Below are 23,590 nucleotides of genomic sequence, written 5' to 3' on the forward strand. Positions count from 1 at the left end.
GTGGAAATTTTGGCTGTGGAATTTCGGGTGTGGAATTCCGGGTGTGGAATTTCGGGTGTGGAATTCCAGCTGTGGAAATTTTGGCTGTGGAATTCCAGCTGTGGAAATTCCAGCTGTGGAATTCCGGGCTCTGGAATTCCGGGCTCTCTCCCCCTCCCCCCCCCGGAGATTTTTGGGGTTCCCTTCCCGTGCCGAACCCTCTCCCCCCCCCGGGAGTGCCCGAATTTCGGGTTCCGCCGTTTTCCCGGTAAATCCCCAGGATTTTGGGGCTGTTTATTTTGGGGAGGGGGGCTCGGGGTGTTGTTTTTTTGGGGTGCCCCCCTCACACCCCCTCCTCGGCGCTGGGGTGCAGCAGCCACCGATCCTGGGGGTCCCCATCCCCCGGGGGGGTCTCGGGGGGCGCCCCCCCCTCGGGGCTGCTCTTGCTGCGGAGCCGGGACGGGCGGGGGAGCCGCGGGGAGGGGTCCAGGGGGTCCCCGGTTTCCCCAAGGGGGTCCCCGATTTCCTCCAGGGGTTGGAATTGCATCTCCTCCTTGGCCAGGCTGCGGGGGAGGGGAGGGGTCACCCCAAAATCCTCCCAACCCCCACCCCGGAGACCCCAAAATCAACTCGGAAGGTTTGGGGGTCCCAAGGTGGGGATTTGGGGGTCCCTGGGTCAGGTTTGGGGTCCCAGGGTGGAGTTTGGGGGTCCCTGGGGGGGGTTTGGGTCTCCCAGGGTGGAATTTGGGGGTCCCAATGTGGGAATTTGGGGGTCCCAGGGTGGGGGTTTGGGGGTCCCTGGATGGAGTTTGGGGGTCCTAGGGTGGAGTTTGGGGTCCCAAGGTGGGGATTTGGGGGTCCCAGGGTGGGGTCCCAGGGTGGAGTTTGGGGGTCCCTGGGGGAGGTTTGGGGGTCCCAAGGTGGGGATTTGGGGGTCCCTGGGGGGGGTTTGGGGGTCCCTGGGTGGGGTCTCAGGGTGGAGTTTGGGGGAGTCCCTGGGTGGAGTTTGGGGGTCCCTGGGGGGGGTTTGGGGGTCCCTGGGGGGGGTTTGGGGGTCCCTGGGGGGCGTTTGGGGGTCCCTGGAGGGTTTGGGGTCCAAAGGTGGGGGTTTGGGGGTCCCAGGTTGGAGTTTGGGGGTCCCAATGTGGGAGTTTGGGGGTCTCAGGGTGGAGTTTGGGGGTCCCTGGGTGGAGTTTGGGGGTCCCTGGGGGGCGTTTGGGGGTCCCAAGGTGGGGGTTTGGGGGTCCCTGGGGGGCGTTTGGGGGTCCCAAGGTGGGGGTTTGGGGGTCCCTGGGTGGGGTTTGGGGGTCCCTGGGGTGCGTTTGGGGGTCTCTGGGGGGCGTTTGGGGGTCCCAAGGTGGGGGTTTGGGGGTCCCTGGGTGGGGTTTGGGGGTCCCAGGGTGGGGATTTGGGGGTCCCAGGGTGGGGTCTCAGGGTGGGAGTTTGGGGGTCCCAGGGTGGAGTTTGGGGGTCCCAAGGTGGGAGTTTGGGGGTCCCTGGGTGGGGATTTGGGGGTCCCTGGGGGGCGTTTGGGGGTCCCAGGGTGGAGTTTGGGAGTCTCAGGGTGGAGTTTGGGGGTCCCTGGGGGGGGTTTGGGGGTCCCTGGGGGGCGTTTGGGGGTCCCTGGGGGGCGTTTGGGGGTCCCAAGGTGGGGGTTTGGGGGTCCCAGGGTGGGGATTTGGGGGTCCCAGGGTGGAGTTTGGGGGTCCCTGGGTGGGGTTTGGGGGTCCCTGGGGGGCGTTTGGGGGTCCCAGTGTGGGGGTTTGGGGGTCCCAAGGTGGGGGTTTGGGGGTCCCTGGGGCAGGTTTGGGGTCCCAGGGTGGAGTTTGGGGTCCCAAGGTGGGGGTTTGGGGGTCCCTGGGTGGGGTTTGAGGGTCCCTGGGTGGAGTTTGGGGGTTCCAGGGTGGGGATTTGGGGGTCCCTGGGGGGGGTCTCAGGGTGGGAGTTTGGGGTCCCAGGGTGGAGTTTGGGGGTCCCAAGGTGGGAGTTTGGGGGTCCCAGGTTGGGGGTCCCAAGGAGGGGTCCAGGGGGTCCCCGGTTTCCCCAAGGGGGTCCCCGATTTCCTCCAGGGGTTGGAATTGCATCTCCTCCTTGGCCAGGCTGCGGGGGAGGGGAGGGGTCACCCCAAAATCCTCCCAGCCACCACCCCGGAGACCCCCAAAATCAACTCGGGGGATTTGGGGGTCCCTGGGGGGGGTTTGGGGGTCCCAAGGTGGGGGTTTGGGGGTCCCAGGGTGGAGTTTGGGGGTCTCTGGGTGGAGTTTGGGTGTCCCAGGGTGGAGTTTGGGGGTCCCAGGGTGGGGATTTGGGGGTCCCAGGGTGGGGTCTCAGGGTGGAGTTTGGGGGTCCCTGGGGGGGGTTTGGGGGTCTCAGGGTGGAGTTTGGGGGTCCCTGGGGGGGGTTTGGGGGTCCCTGGGGGCGGTCCAGGGGCTCCCAGGGTGGAATTTGGGGGTCCCAATGTGGGGGTTTGGGGGTCCCAGGGTGGGAGTTTGGGGGTCCCAGGTTGGGGGTCCCAAGGTGGGGGTTTGGGGGTCTCAGGGTGGAGTTTGGGGGTCCCTGGGTGGATTTTGGGGGTCCCAGGGTGGGGATTTGGGGGCCCCTGGGGGGGGTTTGGGGGTCCCAGGGTGGGGGTCCTTGGGGGTGTTTGGGGGTCTCTGGGTGGGGATTTGGGGGTCCCTGGGGGGTTTGGGGGTCCCAAGGTGGGGGTTTGGGGGTCCCTGGGGGGTTTGGGGGTCTCTGGGTGGAATTTGGGGGTCCCAGGGTGGGGATTTGGGGGTCCCAAGGTGGGGGTTTGGGGGTCCCAGGGTGGAGTTTGGGGGTCCTAAGGTGGGGATTTGGGGGTCCCTGGGTGGAGTTTGGGGGTCCCAGGGTGGGGGTTTGGGGGTCCTAAGGTGGAGTTTGGGGGGGCCCCAGGGTGGCGATCCCAGGGTGGGGGTCCCCGGGTTTTTGGGGGTCTCAGGGTGGGGTCCTCGGGTTTTTGGGGGTCTCAGGGTGGGGTCCCCGGGTTTTTGGGGGTCCCAGGGTGGGGGTGCCCGGGGTTTTTGGGGGTTTGGGGTTTTTGGGGGTCCCCGGGATTTTGGGGGGCGCTCACGTGACGTCGAAGGCGGAGCCGCGGAAGGCGGGGTGCCGGGGGGGGTTTGGGGGTCCCAGGGTGGGGTCCCGGGGTTTTTGGGGGTGCCGGGATTTTGGGGGGCGCTCACGTGACGTCGAAGGCGGAGCCGCGGAAGGCGGGGTGCCGGGGGGGGGTTGGGGGTCCCAGGGTGGGGTGCCCGGGGTTTTTGGGGGTCCCAGGGTGGGGTCCCGGGGTTTTTGGGGGTGCCGGGGTTTTTGGGGATCCCCGGGATTTTGGGGGGCGCTCACGTGACGTCGAAGGCGGAGCCGCGGAAGGCGGGGTGCCGGGGGGGCGCGGCCGCCGCCGTGTAGGGGGCGCGGGGGGCGGGGGTCCCCCAGTACCGATCCCGCTCCAGCTCCGGAACCTCCCCGTAGAGCTCGTCCACAGCCAGCATGGACACCTGGGCAGGTGGGGACAGGTGAGCACACCTGGGCACACCTGGAGTACACCTGGGGTACACCTGGACACACCTGGGGTATCCCTGAGCACACCTGGGTACACCTGGACACACCTGGGGTATCCCTGAGCACACCTGGGGTACACCTGGACACACCTGGGCACACCTGGAGTACACCTGGGGCACACCTGGACACACCTGGGCACACCTGGAGTACACCTGGGCACACCTGGGCACACCTGGGGTACACCTGGGGTACACCTGGGCACACCTGGGGTACACCTGGGGTATCCCTGAGCACACCTGGGTACACCTGGACACACCTGGACACACCTGGGCACACCTGGACACACCTGGGCACACCTGGGGCACACCTGGAGTACACCTGGACACACCTGGACACACCTGGGGTACACCTGAACACACCTGGACACACCTGGACACACCTGGACACACCTGGGGTACACCTGGACACACCTGGGGTACACCTGGGGTACACCTGGACACACCTGGGGTACACCTGGACACACCTGGACACACCTGGGCACACCTGGGGTACACCTGGACACACCTGGGCACACCTGGGGTACACCTGGGCACACCTGGGGTACACCTGGACACACCTGGGGTACACCTGGGCACACCTGAGACACACCTGGGCACACCTGGGGTACACCTGGACACACCTGGACACACCTGGACACACCTGGGGACACCTGGGGTACCCCTGAACACACCTGGACACACCTGGACACACCTGGGGCACACCTGGGGTACCCCTGAACACACCTGGACACACCTGGCAACACCTGGGGCACACCTGGGCACACCTGGGGTACACCTGAACACACCTGGACACACCTGGGGCACACCTGGGGCACACCTGGGCACATCTGGGGCACACCTGGGGACACCTGGACACACCTGGGGTACACCTGGGGCACACCTGGACACACCTGGACACACCTGGGGTACACCTGGACACACCTGGGCACACCTGAACACACCTGGACACACCTGGGCACACCTGGGGCACACCTGGGGACACCTGGGGTACACCTGGACACACCTGGGGTACACCTGGGCACACCTGGGGCACACCTGGGCACACCTGAACACACCTGGACACACCTGGGGTACACCTGGACACACCTGGACACACCTGGGGCACACCTGGGGTACATCTGGGGACACCTGGGGACACCTGGACACACCTGGGGTACACCTGGGCACACCTGGGGCACACCTGGGCACACCTGAACACACCTGGACACACCTGGGGTACACCTGGACACACCTGGACACACCTGGGGCACACCTGGGGTACACCTGGGGACACCTGGGGCACACCTGGGGCACACCTGGACACACCTGGGGTACACCTGGACACACCTGGGCACACCTGGGGTACACCTGGGGACACCTGGGGTACACCTGGACACACCTGGGGACACCTGGGGCACACCTGGGGTACACCTGGGGTACACCTGGACACACCTGGGCACACCTGGGGTACACCTGGGGCACAGCTGGGGTATCCCTGAGCACACCTGGACACACCTGGACACACCTGGGGACTCTCCACGCCCACCTGTGGGTGCCCAGGACACACCTGGGGGTGCTCTGAACACACCTGGGGTACCCCATACTCGCCTGGAGGTGCCCCCCCCCACACCTGGAGGTGTCATGAACACACCTGGGGACACTCCACACACACCTGGGGACACTCCACACACACCTGGGGACACTCCACACACACCTGGGGACACTCCACACACGCCTGGGGACACTCCACACACACCTGGGGACACTCCACACACGCCTGGGGGTGCCCAGGACACACCTGGGGGTGTCATGAACACACCTGAGGTACCCCTGAGCACACCTGGACACACCTGGGGTGCCCCACACCCACCTTGAGGTGCCCCCCCCACACCTGGAGGTGTCATGAACACACCTGGGGACACTCCACACACACCTGGGGGTGCTCTGAACACACCTGGGGTACCCCTGAGCACACCTGGACACACCTGGGGGTCCCTCCCCCCCCCCCCGGCGCCCCCCACCCACCTGGAAGTTTCTGTCGATGAGCGTGTTGGTCTCGAAATCATCATCATCCTCCCCGAAAGGGTTAATGAGCTGCTCGGCCACCTGCGGGGACAGGTGAGCCCGGGGGGGGCTCAGGTGAGCTCAGGTGAGCCCGGGGGGGGCTCAGGTGAGCTCGGGTGAGCTCGGGGGGGGCTCAGGTGAGCTCGGGGGGGGCTCAGGTGAGCCGGGGGGGGAGGGGAGGCTCAGGTGAGCTCGGGGGGGGGCTCAGGTGAGCTCAGTTGAGCTCGGGGGGGGGCTCAGGTGAGCTCAGGTGAGACCGGGGGGGGCTCAGGTGAGCCCGGGGGGGGGCTCAGGTGAGCTCAGGTGAGCCCGGGGGGGGCTCAGGTGAGCTGGGAGGGGGCTCAGGTGAGCTCAGGTGAGCAGGGGGGGGTCTCAGGTGAGCCCGGGGGGGCTCAGGTGAGCTCAGGTGAGCCCGGGGGGGGCTCAGGTGAGCTCAGGTGAGACCGGGGGGGGCTCAGGTGAGCTCGGGGGGGGGCTCAGGTGAGCTCGGGGGGGTCTCAGGTGAGCTCGGGGGGGGGCTCAGGTGAGCTGGGGGGGTCTCAGGTGAGCTCAGGGGGTCTCAGGTGAGCTCGGGGGGGGGCTCAGGTGAGCTCAGGTGAGACCGGGGGGGGCTCAGGTGAGCTGGGAGGGGGGCTCAGGTGAGCTCGGGTGAGCCCGGGGGCGCTCAGGTGAGCTCGGGGGGGGCTCAGGTGAGCTCAGGTGAGCCCGGGGGAGGCTCAGGTGAGCCCGGGGGGGGCTCAGGTGAGCAGGGGGGGGCTCAGTTGAGCAGGGGGGGTCTCAGGTGTGCCCAGGGGGTCTCAGGTGAGCCGGGAGGGGTCTCAGGTGAGCTCAGGGGGTCTCAGGTGAGCTCGGGGGGGGCTCAGGTGAGCTCGGGGGTCTCAGGTGAGCCCGGGGGGGTCGCAGGTGAGCCCTGGGGGGTCTCAGGTGAGCGGGGGGGGCTCAGGTGAGCTCGGGGGGGGGCTCAGGTGAGCTCGGGGGGGGGCTCAGGTGAGCGGGGGGGGCCCAGGTGAGCCGGGGGGGGTCTCAGGTGTGCCCAGGGGGTCTCAGGTGAGCCCTGGGGGTCTCAGGTGAGCCCGGGGGTCTCAGGTGAGCTCGGGGGGGGTCTCAGGTGAGCTCGGGGGGGGTCTCAGGTGAGCCCGGGAGGGTCTCAGGTGTCCCCAGGGGGTCTCAGGTGAGCGGGGGGGGCCCAGGTGAGCCGGGGGGGGTCTCAGGTGTGCCCAGGGGGTCTCAGGTGTGCCCAGGGGGTCTCAGGTGAGCCCTGGGGGGTCTCAGGTGAGCCCGGGGGTCTCAGGTGAGCCCCCCGCCCACCTTGAGCCAGCCCACGTAGAAGAAGAACTGCAGCAAGGTGAACACGGGCACGCCCAGGTCCAGCTCGTGCCCCGCGTAGCCCTGGGCGGGGTCCAGGAACTGCCGCCCGATCAGACAGGTGAGGAAAAAGGTGTACACGGCGATGGTCACCACCTGCGGGACACCTGCCATGGACCTCGACCTTCTGGGTGTCCCCAGGTGTGTCCCAGGTGTCCCCAGGTATCCCCAGGTGTCCCCAGGTGTGTCCCAGGTGCCCCCAGGTGTGTCCCAGGTGTCCCCAGGTACCCCCAGATGTGCCCCAGGTATCCCCATTATCCCTCCAGGTATCCCCAGGTATCCCCAGGTGTGTCCCAGGTGTCCCCAGGTGTGTCCCAGGTGTGTCCCAGATATCCCCATTATCCCCCAGGTGTCCCCAGGTATCCCCAGGTGTCCCCAGATGTGCCCCAGGTATCCCCATTATCCCCCCAGGTGTCCCCAGGTGTCCCCAGGTGTCCCCAGGTGTGTCCCAGGTATCCCCAGGTGTCCCCAGGTGTGTCCCAGGTGCCCCCAGGTGTCCCCAGGTGTCCCCAGGTATCCCCAGGTGTCCCCAGGTGTATCCCAGGTGTCCCCAGGTGTGTCCCCAGGTGTGTTTTTGTTGTCCCCAGGTGTGTCCCAGGTATCCCCAGGTGTCCCCAGGTGTGTCCCAGGTGTCCCCAGGTACACCCAGATGTGCCCCAGGTATCCCCATTATCCCCCCAGGTGTCCCCAGGTGTCCCCAGGTGTGTCCCAGGTGTCCCCAGGTGTGTCCCAGGTGTCCCCAGGTGTCCCCAGGTGTCCCCAGGTACCCCCAGATGTGCCCCAGGTGTCCCCAGGTGTGTCCCAGGTGTCCCAGGTATCCCCAGGTGTGTCCCAGGTGTCCCCAGGTGTGTCCCAGGTGTCCCAGGTATCCCCAGGTGTGTCCCAGGTGTCCCCAGGTGTGTCCCCCAGCCCTGGGCGGGGTCCAGGAACTGCCGCCCGATCAGACAGGTGAGGAAAAAGGTGTACACGGCGATGGTCACCACCTGCGGGACACCTGCCATGGACCTCGACCTTCTGGGTGTCCCCAGGTGTGTCCCAGGTGTGTCCCAGGTGTCCCAGGTGTCCCCAGGTGTCCCCAGGTGTGTCCCAGGTGTGTCCCAGGTGTGTCTCAGGTATCCCCAGGTGTCCCCAGGTGTGTCCCTGGTGTGTCCCAGGTGTCCCCAGGTGTGTCCCAGGTGTCCCAGGTGTGTCCCAGATATCCCCATTATCCCCCCAGGTGTCCCCCAGGTGTGTCCCAGGTATCCCCAGATATCCCCAGGTGTCCCCAGGTGTGTCCCAGGTGTCCCCAGGTGTCCCCCCCAGCCCTGGGCGGGGTCCAGGAACTGCCGCCCAATCAGACAGGTGAGGAAAAAGGTGTACACGGCGATGGTCACCACCTGCGGGACACCTGCCATGGACCTCGACCTTCTGGGTGTCCCCAGGTGTGTCCCCAGGTATCCCCAGGTGTCCCCAGGTGTGTCCCAGGTGCCCCCAGGTGTGTCCCAGGTGTCCCCAGGTACCCCCAGATGTGCCCCAGGTATCCCCATTATCCCTCCAGGTATCCCCAGGTGTCCCCAGGTGTGTCCCTGGTGTGTCCCAGGTGTCCCCAGGTGTGTCCCAGGTGTCCCAGGTGTGTCCCAGATATCCCCATTATCCCCCCAGGTGTCCCCCAGGTGTGTCCCAGGTGTGTCCCAGGTGTCCCAGGTGTCCCAGGTGTCCCCAGGTGTCCCCAGGTGTCCCCAGGTGTGTCCCAGGTGTGTCCCCAGGTGTCCCCAGGTGTCCCCAGGTGTGTCCCAGGTGTCCCCAGGTATCCCCAGGTGTGTCCCAGGTGTCCCCAGGTGTGTCCCAGGTGTCCCCAGGTGTCCCCCCCAGCCCTGGGCGGGGTCCAGGAACTGCCGCCCGATCAGACAGGTGAGGAAAAAGGTGTACACGGCGATGGTCACCACCTGCGGGACACCTGCCATGGACCTCGACCTTCTGGGTGTCCCCAGGGGTGTCCCAGGTGTCCCCAGGTGTGCCCCAGGGGTGTCCCAGGTGTCCCCAGGTATCCCCAGGTATCCCCAGGTGTCCCCAGGTGCCCCCAGGTGTGTCCCAGGTGTCCCCAGGTACCCCCAGATGTGTCCCAGGTGTCCCCATTATCCCCCCAGATATCCCCAGGTGTCCCCAGGTATCCCCAGGTGTCCCCAGGTGTGTCCCAGGTATCCCCAGGTGTCCCCAGGTGTCCCCAGGTGCCCCCAGGTGTGTCCCAGGTGTCCCCAGGTACCCCCAGATGTGCCCCAGGTATCCCCATTATCCCTCCAGGTATCCCCAGGTATCCCCAGGTGTGTCCCAGGTGTCCCCAGGTGTGTCACAGGTATCCCCAGGTGTCACCAGGTGTGTCCCTGGTATCCCCAGGTGTGTCTCAGGTATCCCCAGGTGTCCCCAGGTGTGTCCCTGGTGTGTCCCAGATATCCCCATTATCCCCCCAGGTGTCCCCAGGTGTGTCCCTGGTATCCCCAGGTGTGTCTCAGGTATCCCCAGGTGTCCCCAGGTGTGTCCCTGGTGTGTCCCAGGTGTCCCCAGGTGTGTCCCAGGTGTCCCAGGTGTGTCCCAGATATCCCCATTATCCCCCCAGGTGTCCCCCAGGTGTGTCCCAGGTGTGTCCCAGGTGTCCCAGGTGTCCCAGGTGTGTCCCCAGGTGTCCCCAGGTGTCCCCAGGTGTGTCCCAGGTGTGTCCCCAGGTGTCCCCAGGTGTCCCCAGGTGTCCCCAGGTGTGTCCCAGGTGTGTCCCCAGGTGTCCCCAGGTGTCCCCAGGTGTGTCCCAGGTGTCCCCAGGTATCCCCAGGTGTGTCCCAGGTGTCCCCAGGTGTGTCCCAGGTGTCCCCAGGTGTCCCCCCCAGCCCTGGGCGGGGTCCAGGAACTGCCGCCCGATCAGACAGGTGAGGAAAAAGGTGTACACGGCGATGGTCACCACCTGCGGGACACCTGCCATGGACCTCGACCTTCTGGGTGTCCCCAGGTGTGTCCCAGGTGTGTCCCAGGTGTCCCAGGTGTCCCCAGGTGTCCCCAGGTGTGTCCCAGGTGTGTCCCAGGTGTGTCTCAGGTATCCCCAGGTGTCCCCAGGTGTGTCCCTGGTGTGTCCCAGGTGTCCCCAGGTGTGTCCCAGGTGTCCCAGGTGTGTCCCAGATATCCCCATTATCCCCCCAGGTGTCCCCCAGGTGTGTCCCAGGTATCCCCAGATATCCCCAGGTGTCCCCAGGTGTGTCCCAGGTGTCCCCCCCAGCCCTGGGCGGGGTCCAGGAACTGCCGCCCGATCAGACAGGTGAGGAAAAAGGTGTACACGGCGATGGTCACCACCTGCGGGACACCTGCCATGGACCTCGACCTTCTGGGTGTCCCCAGGTGTGTCCCCAGGTATCCCCAGGTGTCCCCAGGTGTGTCCCAGGTGCCCCCAGGTGTGTCCCAGGTGTCCCCAGGTACCCCCAGATGTGCCCCAGGTATCCCCATTATCCCTCCAGGTATCCCCAGGTGTCCCCAGGTGTGTCCCTGGTGTGTCCCAGGTGTCCCCAGGTGTGTCCCAGGTGTCCCAGGTGTGTCCCAGATATCCCCATTATCCCCCCAGGTGTCCCCCAGGTGTGTCCCAGGTGTGTCCCAGGTGTCCCAGGTGTCCCAGGTGTCCCCAGGTGTCCCCAGGTGTCCCCAGGTGTGTCCCAGGTGTGTCCCCAGGTGTCCCCAGGTGTCCCCAGGTGTGTCCCAGGTGTCCCCAGGTATCCCCAGGTGTGTCCCAGGTGTCCCCAGGTGTGTCCCAGGTGTCCCCAGGTGTCCCCCCCAGCCCTGGGCGGGGTCCAGGAACTGCCGCCCGATCAGACAGGTGAGGAAAAAGGTGTACACGGCGATGGTCACCACCTGCGGGACACCTGCCATGGACCTCGACCTTCTGGGTGTCCCCAGGGGTGTCCCAGGTGTGTCCCAGGTGTCCCAGGTGTCCCCAGGTGTCCCCAGGTGTGTCCCAGGTGTGTCCCAGGTGTCCCCAGGTATCCCCAGGTGTCCCAGGTGTCCCCAGGTGTGTCCCAGGTGTGTCCCAGGTGTGTCTCAGGTATCCCCAGGTGTCCCCAGGTGTGTCCCTGGTGTGTCCCAGGTGTCCCCAGGTGTGTCCCAGGTGTCCCAGGTGTGTCCCAGATATCCCCATTATCCCCCCAGGTGTCCCCCAGGTGTGTCCCAGGTGTCCCAGGTGTCCCAGGTGTGTCCCCAGGTGTCCCCAGGTGTCCCCAGGTGTGTCCCTGGTGTGTCCCAGGTGTCCCCAGGTGTGTCCCAGGTGTCCCAGGTGTGTCCCAGATATCCCCATTATCCCCCCAGGTGTCCCCCAGGTGTGTCCCAGGTGTGTCCCAGGTGTCCCAGGTGTCCCAGGTGTGTCCCCAGGTGTCCCCAGGTGTCCCCAGGTGTGTCCCAGGTGTGTCCCCAGGTGTCCCCAGGTGTCCCCAGGTGTCCCCAGGTGTGTCCCAGGTGTGTCCCCAGGTGTCCCCAGGTGTCCCCAGGTGTGTCCCAGGTGTCCCCAGGTATCCCCAGGTGTGTCCCAGGTGTCCCCAGGTGTGTCCCAGGTGTCCCCAGGTGTCCCCCCCAGCCCTGGGCGGGGTCCAGGAACTGCCGCCCGATCAGACAGGTGAGGAAAAAGGTGTACACGGCGATGGTCACCACCTGCGGGACACCTGCCATGGACCTCGACCTTCTGGGTGTCCCCAGGTGTGTCCCAGGTGTGTCCCAGGTGTCCCAGGTGTCCCCAGGTGTCCCCAGGTGTGTCCCAGGTGTGTCCCAGGTGTGTCTCAGGTATCCCCAGGTGTCCCCAGGTGTGTCCCAGGTGTGTCCCAGGTGTCCCAGGTGTCCCCAGGTACCCCCAGATGTGCCCCAGGTATCCCCATTATCCCTCCAGGTATCCCCAGGTGTCCCCAGGTGTGTCCCTGGTGTGTCCCAGGTGTCCCCAGGTGTGTCCCAGGTGTCCCAGGTGTGTCCCAGATATCCCCATTATCCCCCCAGGTGTCCCCCAGGTGTGTCCCAGGTATCCCCAGATATCCCCAGGTGTCCCCAGGTGTGTCCCAGGTGTCCCCCCCAGCCCTGGGCGGGGTCCAGGAACTGCCGCCCAATCAGACAGGTGAGGAAAAAGGTGTACACGGCGATGGTCACCACCTGCGGGACACCTGCCATGGACCTCGACCTTCTGGGTGTCCCCAGGTGTGTCCCAGGTGTGTCCCAGGTGTCCCAGGTGTCCCCAGGTGTCCCCAGGTGTGTCCCAGGTGTGTCCCAGGTGTGTCTCAGGTATCCCCAGGTGTCCCCAGGTGTGTCCCTGGTGTGTCCCAGGTGTCCCCAGGTGTGTCCCAGGTGTCCCAGGTGTGTCCCAGATATCCCCATTATCCCCCCAGGTATCCCCAGGTGTGTCCCAGGTATCCCCAGATATCCCCAGGTGTCCCCAGGTGTGTCCCAGGTGTCCCCCCCAGCCCTGGGCGGGGTCCAGGAACTGCCGCCCGATCAGACAGGTGAGGAAAAAGGTGTACACGGCGATGGTCACCACCTGCGGGACACCTGCCATGGACCTCGACCTTCTGGGTGTCCCCAGGTGTGTCCCCAGGTATCCCCAGGTGTCCCCAGGTGTGTCCCAGGTGCCCCCAGGTGTGTCCCAGGTGTCCCCAGGTACCCCCAGATGTGCCCCAGGTATCCCCATTATCCCTCCAGGTATCCCCAGGTGTCCCCAGGTGTGTCCCTGGTGTGTCCCAGGTGTCCCCAGGTGTGTCCCAGGTGTCCCAGGTGTGTCCCAGATATCCCCATTATCCCCCCAGGTGTCCCCCAGGTGTGTCCCAGGTGTGTCCCAGGTGTCCCAGGTGTCCCAGGTGTCCCCAGGTGTCCCCAGGTGTCCCCAGGTGTGTCCCAGGTGTGTCCCCAGGTGTCCCCAGGTGTCCCCAGGTGTGTCCCAGGTGTCCCCAGGTATCCCCAGGTGTGTCCCAGGTGTCCCCAGGTGTGTCCCAGGTGTCCCCAGGTGTCCCCCCCAGCCCTGGGCGGGGTCCAGGAACTGCCGCCCGATCAGACAGGTGAGGAAAAAGGTGTACACGGCGATGGTCACCACCTGCGGGACACCTGCCATGGACCTCGACCTTCTGGGTGTCCCCAGGGGTGTCCCAGGTGTGTCCCAGGTGTCCCAGGTGTCCCCAGGTGTCCCCAGGTGTGTCCCAGGTGTGTCCCAGGTGTCCCCAGGTATCCCCAGGTGTCCCAGGTGTCCCCAGGTGTGTCCCAGGTGTGTCCCAGGTGTGTCTCAGGTATCCCCAGGTGTCCCCAGGTGTGTCCCTGGTGTGTCCCAGGTGTCCCCAGGTGTGTCCCAGGTGTCCCAGGTGTGTCCCAGATATCCCCATTATCCCCCCAGGTGTCCCCCAGGTGTGTCCCAGGTGTCCCAGGTGTCCCAGGTGTGTCCCCAGGTGTCCCCAGGTGTCCCCAGGTGTGCCCCAGGTGTGTCCCAGGTATCCCCAGGTGTGTCCCAGGTATCCCCAGATATCCCCAGGTGTCCCCAGGTGTGTCCCAGGTGTCCCCCCCAGCCCTGGGCGGGGTCCAGGAACTGCCGCCCGATCAGACAGGTGAGGAAAAAGGTGTACACGGCGATGGTCACCACCTGCGGGACACCTGCCATGGACCTCGACCTTCTGGGTGTCCCCAGGTGTGTCCCAGGTATCCCCAGGTGTCCCCAGGTGTGTCCCAGGTGTCCCCAGGTACCCCCAGATGTGCCCCAGGTGTCCCCAGGTGTCCCAGGTGTGTTTTTTGTGTCCCCAGGTGTGTTTTTGTTGTCCCCAGGTGTCCCCAGGTGTCCCCAGGTGTCCCAGGTGTCCCAGGTGTCCCAGGTGTCCCCAGGTGTGTCCCCAGGTGTCCCAGGTGTGTCCCCAGGTGTGTCCCAGGTGTCCCCAGGCCCCCCAGGCCCCCCAGGCCCCCCAGGTATCCCCAGGTGCCCCCAGGTGTGTCCCAGGTGTCCCCAGGTACACCCAGATGTGCCCCAGATATCCCCATTATCCCCCCAGGTATCCCCAGGTATCCCCAGGTGTGTCCCCAGGTGTGTCCCAGGTGTCCCCGGTGTCCCCAGGTGTGTCCCAGGTGTGTCCCAGGTGTGTCCCAGGTGTCCCCAGGTGTCCCCAGGTGTCCCCAGGTGTGTCCCCAGGTGTCCCCAGGTGTGTTTTTGGTGTCCCCAGGTGTGTTTTTGTTGTCCCCAGGTGTCCCAGGTGTCTCCAGGTGTGTCCCCAGGTGTGTTTTTGGTGTCCCCAGCTATCCCCAGGTGTGTCCCAGGTGTGTCCCAGGTGTCCCCAGGTGTGTTTTTGCTGTCCCCAGGTGTGTCCCCAGGTGTCCCCAGGTGTCCCAGGTGTCCCCAGGTGTCCCCAGGTGTGTCCCCAGGTGTCCCAGGTGTCCCCAGGTGTGTTTTTGTTGTCCCCAGGTGTGCCCCAGGTGTCCCCAGGTGTCCCCAGGTGTCCCCAGGTGTCCCCAGGTGTCCCCAGGTGTCCCAGGTGCCCTCACCTGTGTGTACACCAGCGGGACGCTGATCCAGTCGTAGTGGAACAGGAGGCTGCAGTGGGCCCGGAACCGGTTCAGCTCCTGGGGGGTCCCGGGGGGCTCAGGGGGGTCCCGGGGGGGGTGGGGGGGTCCCGGGGGGCTCAGGGGGTCCCGGGGGGGTTGGGGGTGTCCCAGGGGGCTCAGGGGGGTCCCGGGGGGCTCAGGGGGGTCCCGGGGGGCTCAGGGGGGTTCCGGGGGGCTCAGGGGGGTCCCGGGGGGTTCCGGGGGCTCTCAGGGGGTCCCGGGGGGTTTTGGGGTGTCCCTGGGTGTCGCGGGGTGTTTCGTGGGGTCCCGGGGGGTTTCAGGGGGTCCTGGGTGTCCCTGGGTGTCCCGGGGGGTCCCTGGGGGTTCGGGGGTGTCCTGGGGTGTCCCGGGTTGTCCCGGGGGGTTTCAGGGGGTCCCGGGGGTTTCAGGGGTGTCCCGGGGGGGTTGGGGGTGTCCCTGGTGGTCCCGGGGTGTCCCAGGGGGTCCTGGGGGGTTCGGGGGTGTTTCAGGGGGTCCCTGGGTGTCCCTGGTGGTCCCGAGGTGTTTCAGGGGGGTCCTGGGAGGGTTCAGGGGGTCCCAGGGGTTTTAGGGGGGTCCTGGGGGTCCCTGGGTGTCCTGGGGGTCCCTGGGTGTCCTGGGGGTCCCTGGGTGTCCTGGGGTGTCCCCGGGGGTGTCCCTGGGGGTGTCCCTGGGTGTCCCGGGGTGTTTCGCGGGGTCCCGGGGGTGTTTCAGGGGGTCCGGGGGTGTTTCAGGGGTGTCCCTGGGTGTTTCAGGGGTGTCCCGGGTGGTTTGGGGGTGTCCCGGGTGGTTTGGGGGTGTCCCTGGTGGTCCCGGGGTGTTTCAGGGGGTCCTGGGGGTTTTGGGGTGTCCCGGGGGGGTCCCGGGGAGTTTAGGGTTATTTCAGGGGGGGTCTTGGGGGGTCCCTGGGTGTCCCAGGCGGTTTTTGGGGTGTCCCGGGGGGTTCGGGGGTGTTTCAGGGGGTCCCGGGCGGTTTTTGGGGTGTCGCAGGTTTGGGGGTGTCCCGAGGTGTTTCAGGGTGGTCCCGGGGGGTTTTTGGGGTGTCCCGGGGGGTCCGGGGGTGTTTCAGGGTGTCCCGGGGTGTCCCTGGTGGTCCCGGGGGGTTTTTGGGGTGTCGCAGGTTTGGGGGTGTCCCGAGGTGTTTCAGGGGGGTCCCAGGCGGTTTTTGGGGTGTCCCGGGGGGTTTTTGGGGTGTCGCGGGGGGTTCGGGGGTGTTTCAGGGGGGTCCCGGGGGGTTTTTGGGGTGTCCCGGGGTGTTTCAGGGTGTCCCGAGGTGTTTCAGGGTGGTCTCGGGGGGTTTTTGGGGTGTCCCGGGTGGTTTTTGGGGTGTCCCGGGGTGTTTCAGGGTGTCCCGGGGTGTCCCTGGTGGTCCCGGGCGGTTTTTGGGGTGTCGCAGCTTTGGGGGTACCTCCATGAGCAGTTTTAGGGCGCAGTCGTCCCTGACGCGTCCCTCTCTGCGCGCCTGCCCCGCCAGCGCCCCGAACCAGGCGCACGGCACCCAGAATTTGTTGTAGGGCGAGCGCAGCCCCTCCAGCCGGCGGCGCTCCTCGCGCGTCAGGAACCCTGCGGGGACCCCCGCGTCACCCCAAAACCGCCGGGACACCCCAAAACCGGGGGGACCCCAAAACCGGGGGGACCCCAAAACCCCCCGTGACATCACCCCAAAACCGGGGGACCCCAAAACCCCCGCGTCACACCAAAACCCCCGCGTCACCCCAAAACCGGGGGGACCCCAAAACCCCCGTGACATCACCCCAAAACCGGGGGGACACCCCAAAACCCCCCGTGACATCACCCCAAACCTCCGGGTCACCCCAAAACCCAGGGGGGAGCCCCAAAACCGGGGGGAGCCCAAAACCAGGGGACCCCAAAACCCGGGAGGGACCCCAAAATCGGGGGGGACTCCAAAACCGGGGGGGAGTCCAAAACCAGGGGGGACATCACCCCAAACCCCCAGGTCACCCCAAAACCGGGGGGACCCCAAAATCGGGGGGGAGTCCAAAACCGGGGGGGACATCACCCCAAACCCCCAGGTCACCCCAAAACCGGGGGGAGCCCAAAACCGGGGGGGACCCCAAAACTGGGGGGGACCCCAAAACCGGGGGTCACCCCAAAACTCGAGGCATCCGGGATCACCCCAAACCCCCGGGGTCACCCCCAAAACCCCCGGGGTCATCACCCAAACCCGGGGTCACCCGAAAGTGGGGCTGGCACCCCAAAACCCGGGGGTGTCATCACCTGACCTTGTGATGTCACCTGACCTCGTGATGTCACCTGACCTCGTGATGTCACCTGAGCTCATGATGTCACCTGACCTCGTGATGTCACCTGACCTCGTGATGTCACCTGAGCTCATGATGTCACCTGACCTCGTGATGTCACCTGACCTTGTGATGTCACCTGAGCTCGTGATGTCACCTGACCTCGTGATGTCACCTGAGCTCATGATGTCACCTGACCTCGTGATGTCACCTGACCTTGTGATGTCACCTGACCTCGTGATGTCACCTGACCTCGTGATGTCACCTGACCTCGTGATGTCACCCCAATGCCGGGGTCACCCCAGGACGGCGACATCGCCCCTCCCCTGGAGCCATCGGGGACCCCCCGATGACACCCCAAAGCTGTGACGTCACCGTCTGCCCTGTGACGTCACCATCTGCCCTGTGACGTCACAGTCTGCCCTGTGACGTCACCATCTGTCCCGTGACATCACCATCTGCCCTGTGACATCACAGTCTGCACTGTGACGTCACCATCTGCCACGTGACGTCACCATCTACCATGTGACGTCACCATCTGCCACGTGACGTCACCATCTACCATGTGACGTCATCCTCTGGTTGATGACGTCAGCATCTGCCCCGTGACGTCATCATATGCCCCTGCGACGTCGTCCTCTGGTTGATGACGTCACTATCTGCCCTGTGGCGTCATCCCCTGGATGATGACGTCACTCTCTGCCCCATGATGTCACCCGGTGACATCGGTGTCACAGCAGGGGACGCCTGGTCAGGTGACGTCATCATGATGACGTCACCACCGATGTGACATCACCCCAGTGACAACCTGGTGACGTCAGCGGTCACTCAGTGGCCTGCACCAAGCGGTCAGCGGTCACTCAGCGGGTGGTCAGTGGTCAGTGGTCACTCAGTGGTCACTCAGTGGTCACTCACAGGTCAGTGGTCACTTACAGGTGGTCAGTGGTCACTCAGGGGTCACTCGCTGGCCTGCACCGAGCGGTCAGTGGTCACTCAGGGGTCACTCAGTGGTCACTCAGTGGTCAGTGGTCACTCAGGGGTCACTCAGTGGTCACTCAGTGGTCAGTGGTCACTCAGGGGTCACTCAGTGGTCACTCAGGGGTCACTCACTGGCTCTGAGCACGAGCAGCGCGGCCAGGCTCCCGTAGCGCAGCACCGAGTGACCGGTGCCATACCATGGTCAGTGGTCAGGGGTCACTCAGGGGTCACTCAGGGGTCACTCAGTGGTCAGGGGTCACTCAGTGGTCACTCAGGGGTCACTCACAGGAGGTCAGTGGTCACTCAGTGGTCAGTGGTCACTCAGGGGTCACTCAGGGGTCACTCACCGGCCTGCACCAGGTGGTCAGTGGTGGGGAATCGTTTGTAGACGGGCGTGCTGACCGCTCTGAGCACGAGCAGCGCGGCCAGGCTCCCGTAGCGCAGCACCGAGTGACCGGTGCTGTACCATGGTCAGTGGTCAGTGGTCACTCAGGGGTCAGTGGTCACTCAGGGGTCAGGGGTCACTCAGGGGTCACTCAGGGGTCACTCAGGGGTCACTCAGGGGTCACTCAGTGGTCAGTCACTGCTCTGAGCACGAGCAGCGCGGCCAGGCTCCCGTAGCGCAGCACCGAGTGACCGGTGCTGTACCATGGTCAGTGGTCAGGGGTCACTCAGGGGTCACTCACAGGTGGTCAGTGGTCACTCAGGGGTCACTCAGGGGTCACTCAGGGGTCACTCAGGGGTCACTCACCGGCCTGCACCAGGTGGTCAGTGGTGGGGAATCTCTTGTAGACGGGCGTGCTGACCGCTCTGAGCACGAGCAGCGCGGCCAGGCTCCCGTAGCGCAGCACCGAGTGACCGGTGCCGTACCATGGTCAGTGGTCAGGGGTCACTCAGGGGTCAGGGGTCACTCAGGGGTCAGGGGTCACTCAGGGGTCACTCAGGGGTCACTCAGGGGTCACTCAGGGGTCACTCACCGGCCTGCACCAGGTGGTCAGTGGTGGGGAATCGTTTGTAGACGGGCGTGCTGACCGCTCTGAGCACGAGCAGCGCGGCCAGGCTCCCGTAGCGCAGCAGCGTCCGGCGCAGCAGCCGCCCCCGCGCGTCCGAGCCGTGGACGCTGCCGGCCACGGCCACCATGAGCCCGTCTGGAGCCGGGACCGTCCGGAACTGACCCCACCAGCGCTCCAGAACCAGCGCCACGTAGAACCCTGCGGGGAACTGGGAGCTACTGGGAGCTACTGGGATGGGTATTAGGGGGTACTGGGGGTACTGGGAGGTACTGGGGGTACTGGGAGAGTACTGGGAGGGGTACTGGGGGTACTGGGAGGTACTGGGATGGGTATTAGGGGGTACTGGGATGGGTATTGGGAGGGTACTGGGAGGTACTGGGAGGTACTGGGAGGGTACTGGGGGTACTGGGAGGTACTGGGATGGGTATTAGGGGGTACTGGGAGGTACTGGGAGGTACTGGGGGTACTGGGATGGGTATTGGGAGGGTACTGGGAGGTACTGGGAGGTACTGGGAGGGTACTGGGGGTACTGGGAGATACTGGGACGTACTGGGAGGGGTATTGGGGGGTACTGGGGGTATTTGGGGGGTACTGGAGGTACTGGGAAGGTACTGGAGGTACTGAGAGGGTACTGGGAGGGTACTGGGGGTACTGGGATGGGTATTAGGGGGTACTGGGAGGATACTGGGGGCACTGGGAGGGTAATGGGGGTACTGGGAGGGGTATTGGGGGGGTCCCGGGGGTCTCACCGAGCACGAAGGACACGGGGATCAGGTTGGTGGCTCTGTGGGGATATTGGGGGGTCCCGGGGGGGGTCCCGGGGGGTCCCTGGAGGGGTCCCGGGGGGGGTCCCGGGGGGGTCCCTTGGGGGGTCCCGGGGGTCTCACTGAGCACGAAGGACACGGGGATCAGGTTGGTGGCTCTGTGGGGATATTGGGTGGTCCCGGGGGGGGGTCCCGGGGGTCCCGGGGGGGGTCCCGGGAGGGTTCAGGGGGTTCTGGGGGTCCCGGGGGGGGTCCCGGGGGTGCCAGGGGGGGTCCCGGAGTCTCACCGAGCACGAAGGACACGGGGATCAGGTTGGCCGATTTGTCACAGTACAGCACCAGCTTCTCGAACAGGCGGCGCTGAGACTCGGACAGCAAAAACCTGCGGGGACACACGGGGACATCGTGGGGACACCGTGGGGACACCAAAAACCTGGGGGGGTCACGGGGACATCGTGGGGGACACGGGGACATCGTGGGGACACCGTGGGGACACCAAAAACCTGCGGGGACACGGGGACATCGTGGGGGGACAGCAAAAACCTGGGGGGACACGGGGACATCGTGGGGACACCGTGGGGACACCAAAAACCTGCGGGGGACACGGGGACATCGTGGGGACACCGTGGGGACACCAAAAACCTGCGGGGACACACGGGGACATCGTGGGGGGGACAGCAAAAACCTGGGGGGACACACGGGGACATCGTGGGGGACACGAGGACATCCTGGGGGGGACACCAAAAACCTGGGGGGGGACATGGGGACATCGTGGGGGACACCAAAAACCTGCGGGGGACACGGGGACATCCTGGGGACATGGGGACATCGTGGGGGGACAGCAAAAACCTGCGGGGACACGGGGACATCGTGGGGGGACACGGGGACATCGTGGGGGGGACACGGGGACATCCTAGGGGGGACACGGGGACATGCTGGGGACATGGGAACATCGTGGAGGGACACGGAGACATTGTGGGGGACAGCAAAAACCTGGGGGGGACACGGGGACATCGTGGGGACACCGTGGGGACACCAAAAACCTGCGGGGACACGGGGACATCGTGGGGACACCGTGGGGACACCAAAAACCTGCGGGGGACACGGGGACATCGTGGGGGGACAGCAAAAACCTGGGGGGACACGGGGACATCGTGGGGGGACACGGGGACATCGTGAGGGGCCAGCAGGAACCTGCGGGGACACACGGGGACATCGTGGGGGGACAGCAAAAACCTGCGGGGACACGGGGACATCGTGGGGGGACATGGGGACATCGTGGGGGGCCAGCAGGAACCTGTCGGGACCACCGCCCTCCTGTCCCTGGCCCCCGAGACCCCCCCGTGTGTCCCCGGTGTCCCCCCGGTGTCCCGGACCTGTAGGCCAGGCTGAGCCCCAGGTAGGCGGTGAGGAAGAGGAGCAGCTCCCGGTACAGGAGTTTGTAGATGCTCCCGTGGTGTCCCCCCGGTGTCCCCCCGGTGTCCCCTCGGTGTCCCCCCCGTGTCCCCGGTGTCCCCGGTGTCCCCCCGGTGTCCCCCCGGTATCCCCCGTGTCCCCCCGGTATCCCCGCTGTCCCCCGGTGTCCCCCCGGTGTCCCCCGGTGTCCCCGGTGTCCCCCCGGTGTCCCCCCGGTGTCCCCTGGTGTCCCCCGGTGTCCCCCGGTGTCCCCCCGGTGTCCCCCCGGTGTCCCCCCCATGTCCCCCCGGTGTCCCCCCGGTGTCCCCCCGGTGTCCCCCCATGTCCCCCCGGTGTCCCCCATGTCCCCCCGGTGTCCCCGGTGTCCCTCCGCTGTCCCCCCATGTCCCCCAGGTGTCCCCCCGGTGTCCCCCCGGTGTGCCCCCCGCTGTCCCCCGCTGTCCCCCGGTGTCCCCGGTGTCCCCCGGTGTCCCCCCGGTGTCCCCCCCATGTCCCCCGGTGTCCCCCCGGTGTCCCCGGTGTCCCCCCGGTGTCCCCCCCGTGTCCCCCCGGTGTCCCCCCGGTGTCCCCCAGTGTCCCCCCGGTGTCCCCCGGTGTCCCGGACCTGTAGGCCAGGCTGAGCCCCAGGTAGGCGGTGAGGAAGAGGAGCAGCTCCCGGTACAGGAGTTTGTAGATGCTCCCGTGGTGTCCCCGTGGTGTCCCCCCGGTGTCCCCCCCGTGTCCCCCCGGTGTCCCCCGGTGTCCCGGACCTGTAGGCCAGGCTGAGCCCCAGGTAGGCGGTGAGGAAGAGGAGCAGCTCCCGGTACAGGAGTTTGTAGATGCTCCCCCGCCACAGCAGCAGCAGCTGAGAGAAGCCCCCGAAGCGCGCGGTGGCCACGCGGGAGGTGTAGGTGACAGTCATGGGGACACCGCGACACCGCGGGGACACCGCGGGGACACCGGCGACACCTGCGGGGACAGCGGGGGACAGAGGGGTCACCTGCGGGAACAGCGGGGGACGCCGCGGGGACACCGGGGGACAATGGGGGACACCGGGGGACAGCGGGGTCACCGCGGGGACAGCGGGAAGACAATGGGGGACGCCGCGGGGACACCGGGGACACCTGCGGGGACACCGGGGTCAATGGGGGACACGGCGGGGACACCTGCGGGAACACCGGGGGGACAATGGGGGACACCGGGGGACACCTGCGGGACATCTAGGGGACACTGGGGAACACCGGAGGGACACCGCGGGGCACCGGGGGACACCGGGGGACAGCGGGGGACACCGAGGGGACACCGGGGGACCCCTGTGGACGCGCCCCCCCCCGGGAACGGGACCCCAAGGGACATCGCAGGGAGGCACCGGGGGGGTTGGGGACACCAAAATCCCGCGGGGGCGACACCAAAGCGACACCCAGGGACCGCCACCACCCCCGGGGACTCGGCCCGTGGCGCGGCCACCCCCCGGGGCCATCCCCCTGTCCCCCCCGGGCCATCCCTGTCCCCCCCCCGGGCCATCCCTCTGTCCCCCCGGACCCTCTCTGTGTCCCCCCGGACCCTCCCTCTGTCCCCCCGGACCCTCCCTCTGTCCCCCCCGGACCCTCCCTCTGTCCCCCCCCGGACCCTCCCTCTGTCCCCCCGGACCCTCCCTCTGTCCCCCCCGGACCCTCCCTCTGTCCCCCCCGGACCCTCCCTCTGTCCCCCCCCCGGACCCTCCCTCTGTCCCCCAGGACCATCCCTCTGTCCCCCCGGACCTGCGGGCGAGCGGCCACCGCCGAGCCGGGATCTGCGGTCACCGCTCCGGGCTCTGTCACCGCTCCGGGATCTGTCACCGCTCCGGGATCTGTCGCCGCTCCGGGATCTGTCGCCGCTCCGGGATCTGCGGTCACCGCTCCGGGATCTGTCACCGCTCCGGGATCTGCGGTCACCGCTCCGGGATCTGTCACCGCTCGGGGCTCTGTCGCCGCTCCGGGATCAGCGGTCACTCCCGGTCCAGGATCTGTCACCGCTCCGGGCTCTGTCACCGGTCCGGGATCTGCGGTCACCGCTCCGGGCTCTGTCACCGCTCCGGGATCTGTCGCCGGTCCGGGATCTGCGGTCACCGCTCCGGGATCTGTCACCGCTCCGGGATCTGTCACCGCTCCGGGATCTGTCGCCGGTCCGGGATCAGCGGTCACCGCTCCGGGATCAGCGGTCACTCCCGGTCCAGGATCTGTCACCGCTCCGGGCTCTGTCACCGCTCCGGGATCTGTCGCCGGTCCGGGATCTGTCGCCGGTCCGGGATCTGTCGCCGGTCCGGGATCAGCGGCCGCCGCCGAGCCGGGATCTGCGGTCACCGATCTGTGGTCACCGGTCCTGGATCTGTCACCTCTGGTCCGGGATCTGCGCTCACCGCTCCGGGCTCTGTCACCGCTCCGGGATCTGTCACCGCTCCGGGCTCTGTCACCGCTCCGGGATCTGTCGCCGCTCCGGGCTGTGCGGTCACTCCCGCTCCGGGCTCTGTCACCGCTCCGGGCTCTGTCACCGCTCCGGGCTCTGTCGCCGGTCCGAGCTCTGTCACCGCTCGGGGCTCTGTCACCGCTCCGGGACCAGCGGTCACTCCCGGTCTGGGCTCTGTCACCGGTCCGGGATCTGCGACCACCGCCGGTCCGAGCTCTGTGGTCACCGGTCCGAGCTCT

At 67.0% G+C, this 23,590-nt stretch overlaps 1 protein-coding gene across 1 annotated transcript; it reads right to left on the bottom strand.

The window, feature by feature from the left end:
• Positions 1–322: 322 nt before the first annotated feature.
• On the bottom strand, positions 323–21,828 carry BEST2 (bestrophin 2). Its single transcript, XM_086871272.1, has 9 exons — positions 21,677–21,828; positions 19,799–19,893; positions 18,712–18,945; positions 15,904–16,058; positions 14,457–14,534; positions 6,906–7,058; positions 5,559–5,639; positions 3,340–3,491; positions 323–542 (listed from the first exon to the last, which is right to left on the bottom strand). The coding sequence occupies exons 1-9, from the start codon at positions 21,826–21,828 to the stop codon at positions 323–325; spliced, it is 1,320 nt and encodes a 439-aa protein (XP_086727398.1).
• Positions 21,829–23,590: the final 1,762 nt, after the last annotated feature.

This window comes from Cyanistes caeruleus, chromosome 35 (assembly GCF_971803275.1).
Source record: "Cyanistes caeruleus chromosome 35, bCyaCae1.hap1.1, whole genome shotgun sequence".
Classification (NCBI taxonomy): domain Eukaryota; kingdom Metazoa; phylum Chordata; class Aves; order Passeriformes; family Paridae; genus Cyanistes; species Cyanistes caeruleus.

Bases quoted from the DNA above. Each gene is read 5' to 3' on its own strand.
- BEST2 (XM_086871272.1), bottom strand. From the start codon at position 21,828: ATGACTGTCACCTACACCTCCCGCGTGGCCACCGCGCGCTTCGGGGGC. The intron at 14,535-15,903 runs GTACCCCCAAAG...GGGACCCCCCAG, and splicing joins CCCTAAAACTGCTCATGGAG to GAGCTGAACCGGTTCCGGGC. The intron at 543-3,339 runs GTGAGCGCCCCC...CCTCCCCCGCAG, and splicing joins GGCTCCGCCTTCGACGTCAC to CCTGGCCAAGGAGGAGATGC.